We start from the raw sequence: 13,805 nt of genomic DNA on the forward strand, positions 1-13,805 counted from the left end.
AAACCTATTTTAAAATGTTAATTCAGTTTTTGAATATTTATTGCGTAGAAAAATTAATGTAGGCCTAAGTCTCTTCTGTTTACCACAGATATTATTTTATTCATAAACTGAAAAGGAATGTTCTAATATCGTATATGAAATTCCACAGGAAAGGAAACCCATGCCAAATTAATCAGTGTTTTAGAATAGTTTTATGAGTTATTTGGAAAGTTTGAGACATGAAATAACCATTGACTGTTGCATTTGTTTACCTCATTTTAATTGTCCTCCAACTTCTCTAATGTGTTTTTCTGGCGATTCTACTTATTGGTCTCTGCCCCTTTAAGAGCCTCTGGAAACGTGCGAGGAAAAATCTTGAAAGTGAATGAAACTCAGCCATTCATAAAAATAGGACTGACGGGGCTTCGATTGGTCGTTCAGCGCTTATACATATTCCAAGTTATTCTCGCAAACCATTGGTTTACAAATGTGAATGACGTGCCCTCTGAGCCAATGGGCTTCCAGAGCCAAATGCCTCTCGTGCCCAAGGGAAAACCGAGCAGTCCATTTACAAAAACCTCATTCAAGTTTTGAGTGTTGAAGAGAGCGCATGTATTGATCAGTGCGAGCGGACGGCATCCTTTTGGGATTACAACCTGAAACCGTGGTTTTTGAGTCCATTGCGAGCCGTCATCTATAGGGTGAGTTTAACTCTCATTCTTCACATATTTGCACGGCGTGCACTGATACCTGTATGAAAGCGGTTGTTTCTCCGCAGCGCGTAAGTTTAATCGTGGGATTCCAACGGCAAATACAGCTATCTCGCCTTGGGGGAAAGCGAACGCCATTTTCTCCAATAGAGGGCTTATACACTTTGGCAACCATTTTAATGCACGAAGTTTTTCCTATCCTTATTTTGCGCAGTTGCTGTTGTTACAGAAGCTTGTATGGTCCGCATTAGTGCACTAAACTGACATTTATAGGTGAGGTCGGTGCAGCCTGAACAGTGTATGGTTTTTCTGAATGGAGGTCTCTCGTTCTTTCCCCCCCTCACTGATCGAGTTTCACTTCATTGAGAAAAACAAGAGGCCGTCAGGGGGCTCCGAGTGGGAGGAGGTCCTCACCCCTGCTCAATTTTAGATTTGCTTTAAGCACTTAATTTAAGGGTATTTTTCTCGGCTATTTCCCCATAATTATACTCAAAGTATTTGAAACGTGTATTTTATTCTAAAATAAGAAAATGAGAGAGAGGGAGAGAGAATGAAAACAATTATTTTCTGGAGATTTACGTTGCTGGTCATATCATTTTCTGTGTTTTTGAGTTATTTCTACTAATCTATTTTTCATTTTTTTAATGCATTTTTGGAATAACTAAAGTGCGCTATTAAGTATCGTGAACGGGTGAAAGTGCGAGCTGTTTCGTTGTGCATGTAAACTAGTTTATGACTGAACAACTATTAGCCGCAGTCCGCGGAAGTTTTCCGTACGTTTATCTCTAGCAGATAATTATCAGTTATATTTTAGTTAGACTTCCTTAATTTCTCATCTATTAACATTTAATTGTAGGTGTACATGTCGATATTAAATAATATATTTAATATTTATAATTAATACAAATAAATGAAATAATTATAGAAAAATATTGTTGTGTGTTATCTATCTATCTATCTATCTATCTATCTATCTGTCTATCTGTCTATAATGTGTTTGTGTGTGTGTGTATATGTATATGTAAACTATTAAGTAAACAATTGTTGCTGTGTTGAGTCACATGAAAGGTTGGCATAATAAAAATAATAAAACAAAATATATTGTTGTTAATACTCATGATACTTGTGTATATTGTTTTGTTTTAATATATACATGTATGCTTAACACTTTTAATGAATACGTTTTAAATTTGTATAGTTATATAAATGTATTATTTATAAATAGCAAAGAGTTGTAATGTGGTGAAGCATCACAATAAAAGTTGGCATAGTCCTCACAGTCGCCCCTCCCAAGCGTGCAGTTGATACACCTAAGTTAGTATCCACTATCCATTCATTGTTCCTTGAATAGATGCTTGGCCAACAATTTTGTTTTTCTATGTTTATTCATGGACTAGTAATATAACTGGAATATCAATGTATCATGAAATGTATGGTTTCCATTTTCCTCAGTTTATCTTAATATGCTCATCACTCTTTTCATAGTATAATCATGGGCACAGATGGTTGGCTTTGCTTATGTAAGGTACATTCATCTCTACTGCAGATTGCATTACGCAGATCTCCCTCTCTCTCTCTTTCTGTCTCTCTGTCTGTCTTTACACATACGGAGGGATGTTGTGATGGCTAACAGAGAGCGAAGGGGGAGGATGAATACACAGGATCAGATGGATCTGAGCGTTTTGTCAGCCTGTTTGCAGGGCTTGGTGTTTTGATGTGGGACACACTTGACTGTCCAGTATAGATCTATTGAATGACTAATCTATTTCCCCCCCCCCCCCCCCTTAGAGAAAACCGACCCAAAGAGGTCAATATAACAATCGCTTTTAAGCGAAGACCCTTTTCTGGGAGCCTCCTTGAAGACCCAGGTGACATGGATGGATTTTATGACCAGCAAGTACCATTTATGGTCCCACCTAATGTAAGTATACTTCTGCATTTCTAAAAAACAAAAAATCTAAATTAAATTAGTCAACACTGACCAAAGTATTTTTCCACAGCAGAAGTCATTGCAATTGGAGGAACCGTATATACGACCAGTTAATGAGAGAAAAAGAAAATTAGTGGAGACTGAACTCGCTCAGGACACAGAGGGTAATTTCAACCTAATGAACATGACTAATGCATGTTTAGCAGATGGATCAGATTATTGGGATACATTAACAGTGAGAGAGCAGAAGTATATGTGCTCAAAGTAGTTTGATCGATGCTGTGATTGTTGAAGGCTGCCTTTCATTTATCAAATACTTGGATCGTAGTGGGTTTTCGAGCTCTCTGACTGTCTTGGGTTTGCCTGTCATCCGCAGAACTTTTCCAGGACCTCAGCCAGCTGCAGGAGATCTGGATCGCAGAAGGTTTGTAGCCTATTAATTTTCATGCATGTCACTTGTGCTTTGTCATGCAGCTGACATTTATATTTCAGACTCATGAACATTTACATTCATGAAGTGTTACACTTTGTCCCAGCTCCTGTTTATTTTTCATGACACGGTAGCCATTTAATTTGGTCTGTTGCACCAGCTTTGCGGCAGTGTCCAAAAAGTTGGCACTAAGATGGCTGTTCATTTTTAGAGGAACTAAATGTTGTCTGACAAAATGACTTTGATCTGCCAATTGTTTATCAGCAGGGAGCATTGTTTGCAACTCCTTAATGCTCTCCAATCTCTCTCCACAGCTCAGGTGCCCGATGACGAACAGTTTGTCCCAGATTTCCAGTCGGAGAGCTGTGAGTACCTTGAGATGTATTATTTATTCTCCTTGGCAGTGTACTTTGGATGCCGTCCAGAAATGGCTAGGGAAAACGGCAGAGGCTGAACTCTTGAAGCTATTTATTATTCATCTCTTGCTCAAATTTAAAGCCAAAATTTCATGGGAAACAAAGGAGATCTTAGACTAAGGATGGTACTGAGTGGCCAGATACTCTTATTGAATTTAATTTGTTGAAGATGCCAACAGTCAGTCTCACAAATGAAGCTCATTATATAGTTTATATTATATATTTTAGCATGCGATAATTTTTAAAGAAATTGATTTGCTCTTTAACTTGGTCAGACTCAGTAGTATTACATCCCCACACACTCAACCCGATAGTGCTTTGATTTATTAGGACTTCAATTGTCTTTCCTCTTTTCATTCTTGCCTGAATCCTCTCAGCAAGAACCCCCGCAACTACCTATTTTTTCAGTCAAATCAGCCGATTGGTATCAGCATCACATGATCCAAGCTCATAATCAGATTTCACACTTTCATGCACTCTGTTTAGCCTCTGGAATGGACCGAATTCCAGCGGGAAGGGTGAGAGGAAAAGGCTTCCCCTCACTGCCTACCTAAACCCATTGAATCCACAGCTACTGAATCTCATTTCATTGAGGGTTCTCCGTCCAAACGCACCTAATTTGTTAGAGCCTGGCCACAGGAATCAAAGCCAAAGGAAATACTTGAGGAATGCTTGGTGGAGCATTTTATGTTATTTTTCCCCCCGTTTTGTCACTGAAGTTTGTTTTTGTTTTCGTCTGATGTTGAGGCTGGGAGACAGGGTGTGTACCAGGTCATGCATTTTGGTCCAGTTTTGCATGTCAGCGTGGCGTTACTGAAAAGCAGAAGATTGTTTTGAACGTTTGTGGCATGCTGTTTATAAAATGAGGCACTTTTTGAACGTAAGCCATCGGTTTCTTCATGTGCAAGCTTTTTTTCAGTCTTTTCAGTATCAACGGGTCATCTGGACGTCACATGGCAGCCCATGCCCTCCTACACTATCCCAGTACCATATCAATGGGGAGAGGGCTCTTCTCTTGCAAAAACCCCAATGTCCACAGAGCAGAAAATCTCACTTTAATAGTTTGTGGAAGAGTGCATGTACCTTCACCCCAAATTAAAAATTGTCGTTCCAAACTCATAAGACTTTTGTTTCTCTTCGAAAGACAAATGAAGATATTTTTTAATGAAAATCCATTCCACAAAAACTTTGATGTTTCAAAAAGTTACACAATCACTTTTAAATGATGAACCGGTTTAATTTAGGCTTTTATTCACAACATATGGTCAATGCACATTGAGCACACCGAATATGGTCTTTTTTGGGCGGACAAACCCTTTAACGCATGCTTTTGAGCTTTCACGTGCCTACTGAGTGTCTCTTAAGCCCAGTACAGTCTGAGTGATTTATCTGGCTCGACTCGTGTGGATCCAGTTGCGTTGGCCATTATGTGGCGCCGGATATGAGAGCTTGATGCAGAGATCCAGGGGCTAATGGTTACAGTGCGGGGAGGAAAATCATTCACAATCATTGAATTACGACCACACTGATTCATGAGTATTGACTTGGCTATGATGGAAATCAGAGGGGAGTGCTTTGATTGCATGTGTTCTGCACCGTGATACTGATAGGCAGAAAGAAGAGCTTTTATGCTTCACAGTCGATTGTCATTACCCGTGAAATATGGGGGTTTAATGGTAGAGAAGAATCTCCTTCTGAAGCGTTTCACTGCACTTTTGTTGATGTGTTCGATTAGAAACATCTCCTTCTGCTTTTTTTTTCTCCCAGTGATGTTTCATGGTCCGCCACTGGCGAAGATCAAACGGGAACTGAGTCCCTCCAAAGAGCTCTCCCCCTGTAGCCAGGATAGAAGTCCCATGCCGTATGGAGAGAAGTGCCTTTATAGCTACAGGTACTTTCTTATATCCATCTCAGCATCATTAAGACCTTCTTGTCAACATGTTGAGTGTGATGACTGACTGTTCTCATTTTCCTCAATACAGTGCCTATGAAAGGAAGCCCACAGCTGGGTTTAAGCCATTGACTCCTCCCTCAACACCCGTTTCGCCATGTGGCTCCGCCAACACTCTGGGGACACGTCCGCTGCATGAACAGAGTCCTCCCCCTGTCTCCAACACAACATTAGGACAGCGTCTCCTTCATGGGCAGCCTTCAATGACCAAGACGTCGCCTAGCCAGACGACACTCCCTCACCATAGCCAGAGCCCACCTTTTGCAGTGCCCTGTCCACCCCTAAACCGTGAACCTCACTTCAATAATGAACCTAGGTCAGTCTCTACATGGTTTTAGAACTTCAGTGAACATGTGTATTCTATTTACTATATGGAATACTTTATATCTTACTGTTAGTATGTACAGTATGAAGGACAAAAGTGAACTACAATGAGGACTACAATACCGTATACATATTGGGATGTTATATTAGTGTTCGATTGGGGTTCGAAATGTTTTTAAAAGAAGTTCTAATTCTCTCCAAGATTGCAATTATTTGATGAAAAATACAGTAAAAATGTTAATATTGTGAAATATTATATTACAACTTAAAATAACTTAAAAAAATGTTTAAGTGTTTATTTGAAACATAATATTTGATATCTTTTGTAACATTATAAATGTCCTTACTGTCACTTTTGGTCAATTGAATGCATTCTTGTTGAAGAAAAGTACATATTTTTCAACAACAGAAAAAAATCTTACTGACCCCAGACTTCTGGTAGTGTGTATATATTGGTTGTTTATATAATTATTATTGTATTGTATTAATGATATATGACAGATGACCTTTCAGCAATGCTCACTTTGATGTCAAAAAAGTGGTGTAAATCACAGCTGGGGGGGGGGTATAATAATATGACCCCCGTGAGAACAGATTGGCTGGCATCCTGTCCTGCCACCTGTAGCTGAATTCCTGGGAGCTTACCAGAGAATGTGTGGCACATAATTTACAGCCAGTAGAAGAAGACTCTAAAGTGCTAGTGCTAAGCTGCTCCTTATCCTGTCTCACATGACCAAAACATTTATATTTTTTGCTGTTATCTTGCAGGTTTCAGCGGCAACTTTCAGAGCCTTGTCTTCCATTCCCACCTTCTGACACACAGGGAAGACCCAACTTCATGCCACAGGTCCCCAGCACTTCACCAAGAGATGGAAGGCCACCTTACCATCGGCAAATGTCAGAGCCTCTGGTTCCCGTGCCTCCTCAGGGCTTCAAACAGGAGCTTCTAGACCCCCGCTACGCTGAGCAAGGTGTTCCCAACATGGGCCCATCCCAGGCTGCCTTCCACCCAATGGCCATCAAGCAAGAGCCACGAGACTTCTGCTTTGACTCTGGTGAGGACTGTCCCATTTCTTAGAAATGGTTTTTAGGTGTTCACAATCTGGCTGGGCTTCTTGAGAGCTCTCTGGGTGAGGGCATGGAATGGGTTTTGTGTGCTTGCACGGGCCTGTGACTTTTAGCGTTGTTTAGTGAGGTGTATACGAACAAAAGCATGCACACATTGAACCTTTGCATTCAAAGAGACATTCAGAGAAGGCAGTGCTCATCATACTTAAAACTCTAAATTTTGTAAGAAAAATATTTATAATAAAAATTATTTGTTTTAACAATGCTGTATAAAGTTATATTTAATTATTGATTGTCATGACATTTTGGAAATATTGACATGCAATTAATTCTGATTCATTTTATTAATAAGTTAACCTGTAACTAATGAATTTGAACATTTTCAATACATTTACAGCCCTATTAACAAATAATCAAAGGTGAACGTGTCATTTAACAAGGTTATTTAGTCCTAAACACTGACACTCATATCTGTGGGTAATCCTCGTATTTGAGGGTAATCCACCTCAGTTTAGGGTTAATTTATGCATCCTATTGTCCAAAACCCCCCAGCTTAGCTCATCTTCCTGTTTGTGATCCATACATTCTTCTAGTGTTATAATATCCCTCTAGGTTTATGTTTGCAGGTTAGTGATGTAATTTCAAATCCTCTTACCGTCCTTTCTTGTAAATGTGTACGTCACATATTACATTTGCATGGGGGGCGGCTGAACTGAGTGTTTTCATCTGTACAGCAGCCTGACAGATGATGCATCTGATGCAATCAATGAGGATCACATACTCAAAGTAAGACAGCAAAGGGGCAGAGTGGCCTGCCGAATCACCAGGACACACAAGGACAGATAAAACTTGATTGTCATGGTCCAGTATCTCGTCACAGTGGCTAATCCTATTTGGTGACTCAGTGGACTCATTGCTAATGCTGCGTGTTTCTTTGGCGTGTTGATATGAGCTTAGCCAGCACTACCAGATGTGCAAGACTGGACATTCACGGCCCAGCTGTTCCATCTGAATCACTATTTTTCATCGTCTTAGCTCCCTCAAAACCTCTGTTCAGATGCCAAATCCAGAAGTACATGTCACTCTTTAAATCTCTATTTCTAATTAAGGAATAGACAGGATTTCAAAATAATAATAAAAACTATAATGGTATCTCAAGGATACTAAAATAACACTATTTTCTGTTTTCTTTTAGTTCAAAAAGTTAAAGGGGTGATGAACTGAGAAATCTAATTTTCCTTCAGCTTTAGACATCTAAGAGGTAATCATATTATAAGAATATCCTGTGAGTTTCAGAACTGAAAACGTCCTTGTTAGTCCAATAAAAGCTTTTATTGACACCAGGCTCAGCAAACGACTCGTTTTTCAAAGTGGGGAACTATGACGACAAAGAGGATAAAACACCACCCCCGCAGAAGAAGATCAACGCCTACTTCAACACGGCCGGTTTAGCCCCGCCCACCGATTCGCGCATTACACGAAACTCATTATAATATGCAAAACTGTTATCCACTCACAGCAGTGGGCGTTTACTTCCAAGTCTTCAATGCGAGACGCCCATAAAAACCGAGCGTTTTTGAGCTAGGCTCAAAACTAGGGTAGAAAATAGCCTTTTACCTATTCATTTAGATGTTTTTGAATGTAAAAACCAAGCGAACGTCATAAGTTGACCTCAGACAACAATATAAAAAAATTTTAAAAAGCCAGTTCATGACCCCTTTAAACTAAATGAAAATATTGCCTTGGAAACACTAGCTGAAATAAAATCAATTCATTTTATATATACATATATTTTATATCTTTTAATCAACAACGTTTTTATGGTTTTACTCGACCATAATAACCCTGGGAACAGTTAAAGGGTCACTTCACCCATTTCAACATTAATCTTTATTGAAAGTGGGTCATTTATGTAGTCGAAATGTAAAAGAAATTTTGAATTTGATGCCCTCTTGACCGAGAAAAGACAGAAAATAACTTTAGTGCGCATTTGTATGCAAGACAACAACTCCCACAATGCACCACATTGCACAGCTCCGCAAGCCACTCCCACTAATCCAGAACAGCGCAAACATCAGAGAAATCACTTTTCCGTCTACAAGGTTAGCTGCCACCAGAGTTAGAAATTCATTTCACACAAAATTTCTAGTTAGTTGGCTGTGGCGAGCAGGACGAGGGCGAGGGATGTGATAGGACAGCGCGAGGCCGGTGGCGCGAGTGATAATGAACGACACCTGTGAGACGCACCGGACCGGTGTCTCTCGCGTCTCTCACCGAGGAGCGGACGCATAAAACGAGGAGCGACGACAGGGCAGATCGAGAGAGGAACAGGCCTGATTTTATGTTGTGTTTTGTTTCTGTTGTGTGTGGCCAGCAGTGAGGGGCTGCTCGCTTATATTTTTGTTTCGTATTTGTTTATTTTACTATTAAAATGTTTAAATGTTTGCCGGTTCCCGCCTCATTCTTCCCACAACAACGAACCCCGTTACATTGGCAAACTCATTAGTGAATTACTCCTCGTTTGTATTTCTTTCTATATGGTGAATTATTGCATGATGATGATAAAGTTACCTGGATGTTCAGTCAGAACATATGCGGTGCGAAACTTGGATGGATCACAACACAAACGTCCGTGTGCTCGTCTGATTCAGAGGTTTCGTCCAGGTGATATTGCGATCGTTGAAATTCTCTGCAGCAGACGGACTCTATCTGTGTCCGTAGCGCACAGCGAGAGCCGAGAGCACGACATGTAGGCACCAGCAGTCCGCCCAGCTCGAGCCAGTCCGGGCTTCTCGTCTGCGCCGGGCTGGTCTCCTGCGGCGGCCGCTGCCGCAGCCGACGCCGCCGCCTCTTGTTCCTCCATCAGCCTCAGCTGCTCTTCGCTATATTGTGGCTCGTATAAATAGCCACGAACATCGGTTTCGAGCAAAAGATTTTCAAAATCCTCGTCTTCCATATCGTGTGTCGTAAATTCAGGCATTATGGTAAATCTAACTCCTTGAGCGCTTGTTAGCTTAGCTTGCTGTCTTCCAAGCAAGATGGCGGATTAATAGTTTAGTTTCTTCAGGTTTAGTCCCACCCACTGATCTGTAATAGGCCGGTGGGGTGAGTGGGTCCCACGCCCTTGAATAATAATGAGCTAAAGGCTGTAGTTTTCTTAATATGCAATGAAATTTATCTTCCGTCCTATCGTGACGCAAAATGACGATATTTACGTCACGATAGGACGGAAGTAAAACACTTAAATCCTTTTTTCTCCCATCTCAGAAAAAAAACAAGCAAAATTCCACCATCATTATAATATATGACTGGGTTTCTAACAATACAAACCTTAATGCAAATGGGTGAAGTGACCCTTTAACATTATTAATTTTATTTGATCTTTTATAGTATTTCTTTTATTCATTTAAATTAACTTCGGACTCATTTATGATTGGTAATTTCTCCTTTTTAATGGGCCCATTTTTCATGTTGTTTTGCAGAAGTGCCTAAGTGTCAGTCTTCATTTGGGAGAGCAGCAAGCTTCTACCAAAACCATGAGAGTAAGTGACCTCGCCATTATCGCATATATCACCTCACTGCAGCGTTGGCTTGCTAAAATCATCTTATCCTTTTTTTAATCTTACAGTATCTTTGTTTCCTCCCTCTGCCTGTAGACTTCTCATTTGACCGAGATCAACAGATGTATTTCGACGACACCTGCGTGGTTCCCGAGAGACTTGAAGGTATTCAAGATTTTCACCAAGATTTCACCACGGGTTGTCTATAGTTTTAATTGAAAGACAAGTGAATGGTCAAGCCATCTCAGTAGGTTTCAAATGTTCAGTCTTTTTTATTTTTGGCGTTGTTGTTTTTTGTGTTAAAAATCACTTAGGCACCCCCTTGTAGTATGGCGGTGCGAAATGAACACTGCGTCCACATTAGCAGCATGTGTTTTGGAATTTCTCGTCTGCTTGCTCACGCCACTGTGGCAAACTCTAATCCTCATCATTCTTGTTCCTGCCAGGGAAGGTAAAGCAAGAGCCCTCTGTTTATCGGGACGGCCCACCATACCAACGTCGTGGCTCCCTCCAGCTTTGGCAGTTTCTGGTTACGCTGTTGGATGATCCTGCCAATGGTCATTTTATTGCCTGGACAGGACGTGGAATGGAGTTCAAACTTATTGAGCCAGAAGAGGTCAGCACCTAAATTCAATATTTTTAGTTTCTAACAAGCACACACACCATGTACAATAGCCTTGCATATTCTCGCTTTTGGTAGCTGGGTTTTCCATGTAATTTTGTGTGAATTTTGGAATATCACACCAAAAATGATAATAGAAACACATTAAGATGAAACTAAAACTTCTTAAGGTGGATTTGTCGATTTTCAATCAGCTTTGAATTGTTACGATGTTGGTAGTCTATCTAAATGAACAATGCTTACACTTTCTCTTTCTTACCTGCACCGAGATTTTCTGGTTTATTTGACAGCTCTAGGGCTTTTATTAAAACTACAGATTGTACACTGGAAAAAAAAATCGGTGTACTTTTGAAACAGTTTTCACTCAGAAATTGCTAGTAAATTTCACAATTTACAAAGAAACGGCAAATGACATTGAATTAAACATGAAATTTTGAAGTAGATCGACTGAAATAGTATTTTCTTTTAAAGCGTACTTCATTAGTTTTCATTATTTGTGAAGAAAATCCATTTTTACAGTGTACAGTACATCTTTGTATTCCCCAAAACAATTTCTGCCTTTCTACTGTGTAGACAGACAAGTTTTATTAAAAACCCATTTTGCCAGTGGTGAATTACTCCTTTTAAGAAGACATTTAGACATTTCATTAAGGAAAACGCATTTACAAAATACATTTTTAAATGCATATTTTATCCAGAAAGTCATGTGGCTGAATTATTCGCCCAGATTATTGGCTCCCAGAACTATGACACACTGTTGCTCAAAGACAAAAGGCATCTGCCACTGATTGTAAGCAAACTTGAATTTTGTCAGAGAGTTTGACCGCTCTAAATCCCAAGTAATTTATGACATAAAGCAACATTGGCTTTCCCAGTGGCTAAAACTTCCATTTTTATTTGGTGTCAATTTCCCTGCAAGTGACACCGCTTTATTCATAAACTGTTTTTGATTCCATTCCAATTTTGGTTGTGCACATTAAATTGCTATCCAACTAAATAAAGCTTGGCTAATGAAATAATCATCGTCTGTGTTTTCAGGTGGCCCGACGCTGGGGCATCCAAAAGAACAGACCGGCCATGAACTACGACAAGCTGAGTCGCTCACTTCGTTACTATTATGAGAAGGGAATCATGCAGAAGGTAAAGGCAGGTTCACATTTCTTTTACTTTATGCTTTACTCATAATGACAATAGTTGCTCCAATTTTCCACGTTTTTTGTTTTTTTGATAATCTAATGCCTCATTTCTCTCTTCAGGTTGCTGGTGAGAGGTATGTGTACAAATTTGTGTGTGATCCCGAGGCCCTCTTCTCCATGGCCTTCCCAGACAACCAAAGGCCCAACCTTAAAGCAGACCCCGACGGCTTGCCCGGAGTGGACGACGACACTCTTCCGTTGGCGCACTATGACGAGGGGGCTTCGTACTTGGTAGACGGTGGCGAGCAGTGTGTTGCTGGGATGCCTTTCCCTGACGCTTATGTGTACTGAGCATGAACCCTTGATCTAACTGAAACACATCTGTCCCTCTTGCCTCGACTCCTTTTGAACTGTTGCCCACTTCCAGATTAACCCTCCCAATCATTAAAAAAGAACGAGGAGAAATCTGCGAGCCACCTTTTCTCTGGCGTCAGCCCACGAGGAGGTGTCAAGGAGGTGAGGAAAGTTGGTTTCCCACGCTTAAACCTTCCTCGTGGCAAACGGTCTCTGCCGCAGAGATGAAGAGGTTGAGCTGGAGCTGACCGGCACTGAAAGACTGACGGATCTCACTGCAAGAATTGTAGCAATTCTGTTTTTGACAATCTGCTTTTTAAAAAAAAGAAAAATTGGTAACAAACTATTAACAGACATCCTCACAGAAAAACCCTTAAATGCAGCACTATTTAATAGTTGCCTTTTTGGTCTCCATTTATTTTGTTTTACCTCCAAACCATGTAGACAAGAAGTCAAAAGGGCTTTGTTTTGCAAGGAGGAAAATAAAAAATGACCCATTTGTTTCTTTAGACTCTTTAGAAAGCTGGCTTTTATACACTTTTGTTGAACTAATGTGGACCGCTTTAATTATGCTGAGAAATACTGAACATGTTCTTTTTGTATCATTGGTTTCGTTCTGAATCCTTTGTCAAGTGTTAGTTTTATAAAAAACGTTTTTTGTTTTGTTTTTTCTTGCTGGTTAACCCAGGGGTTGTTGATGTGAAGTTAAACCAGAGGCACTCTTAAGTATATTTAGTCAGCTTCACAAGACTGTTAAACCTTTTTAAATGTATTTCTGTATGCCTGTTGATTATTTAATTTTACACTCCCCAAAAAGCCAAAATTTTAATTAGTTCATATAATTGTCTTACTTTCAAAAGGGATGCACTAGTCAGAATTTCTCCATGCTTTAGTGCAAGTAAAGGTCAAAAACATTTAGACTCTTAATTTTTTTTTTTTTTTTTTTTCTGCATCGTTCTATATTTTAATGCACCAGGAAAGCAGGGCCTTGCATGCAATAAGGTACAAGAAAAATACATTTTCCTGGTCAGCTACTCATTGCCAATCTCAAGTTGACAAAAGACCACTGCTACCTTTGCATGACATATTCAATGATCAGCTGTCCACTAACATATCGCTTTATGCTGGACAAAGAATAAATTGTGGAGTTATCTGCATTTGTATTCTCTCTCTCTCTCTCTCTCTCCTTTTTTTCTTTGGAAAGATGAACTTATATATTTTTGCAAAGTCTGCATTTATTTGATTTTATTGTATAAGCTGTATAGTTCTGCCTGTAACAGATATTCTATGTATGTTTTGAATGGATCCCTGTGTTGCAGTGACTG

The 13,805-nt window shown here is 39.9% G+C and overlaps 1 protein-coding gene across 4 annotated transcripts; it reads left to right on the forward strand.

The window, feature by feature from the left end:
* The first annotated feature begins 535 nt into the window (after positions 1-535).
* etv5a (ETS variant transcription factor 5a) lies at positions 536-12,850 on the forward strand. 4 transcript variants are annotated; one of them, XM_056251879.1, is made up of 13 exons: positions 536-680; positions 2,478-2,610; positions 2,690-2,783; positions 2,996-3,043; positions 3,364-3,414; positions 5,233-5,356; positions 5,448-5,732; positions 6,509-6,795; positions 10,291-10,350; positions 10,465-10,533; positions 10,815-10,984; positions 12,029-12,136; positions 12,247-12,850. In XM_056251879.1, the coding sequence occupies exons 2-13, from the start codon at positions 2,563-2,565 to the stop codon at positions 12,475-12,477; spliced, it is 1,575 nt and encodes a 524-aa protein (XP_056107854.1). In that variant the 5' UTR covers positions 536-680; positions 2,478-2,562; the 3' UTR covers positions 12,478-12,850. The 4 variants fall into 4 exon arrangements, with proteins under 4 accessions (XP_056107854.1, XP_056107856.1, XP_056107855.1 ...); XM_056251881.1 differs by having other exon boundaries at positions 12,029-12,130; XM_056251880.1 differs by having other exon boundaries at positions 2,693-2,783.
* The last annotated feature ends 955 nt before the right edge of the window (positions 12,851-13,805 follow it).

This window comes from Rhinichthys klamathensis, unplaced genomic scaffold (assembly GCF_029890125.1).
Source record: "Rhinichthys klamathensis goyatoka isolate OS25496 unplaced genomic scaffold, OSU_Roscu_1.1 h1tg000090l_1, whole genome shotgun sequence".
In the NCBI taxonomy this organism is placed as follows: domain Eukaryota; kingdom Metazoa; phylum Chordata; class Actinopteri; order Cypriniformes; family Leuciscidae; genus Rhinichthys; species Rhinichthys klamathensis.

Excerpts from the sequence above, each read along its gene's own strand:
- etv5a (XM_056251879.1), top strand. The coding sequence starts at position 2,563 with ATGGATGGATTTTATGACCAGCAAGTACCATTTATGGTCCCACCTAAT. Across the intron at positions 5,357-5,447 it reads AAGTGCCTTTATAGCTACAG|TGCCTATGAAAGGAAGCCCA; the intron begins GTACTTTCTTAT and ends TCCTCAATACAG. Across the intron at positions 10,351-10,464 it reads CTTCTACCAAAACCATGAGA|ACTTCTCATTTGACCGAGAT; the intron begins GTAAGTGACCTC and ends CTCTGCCTGTAG.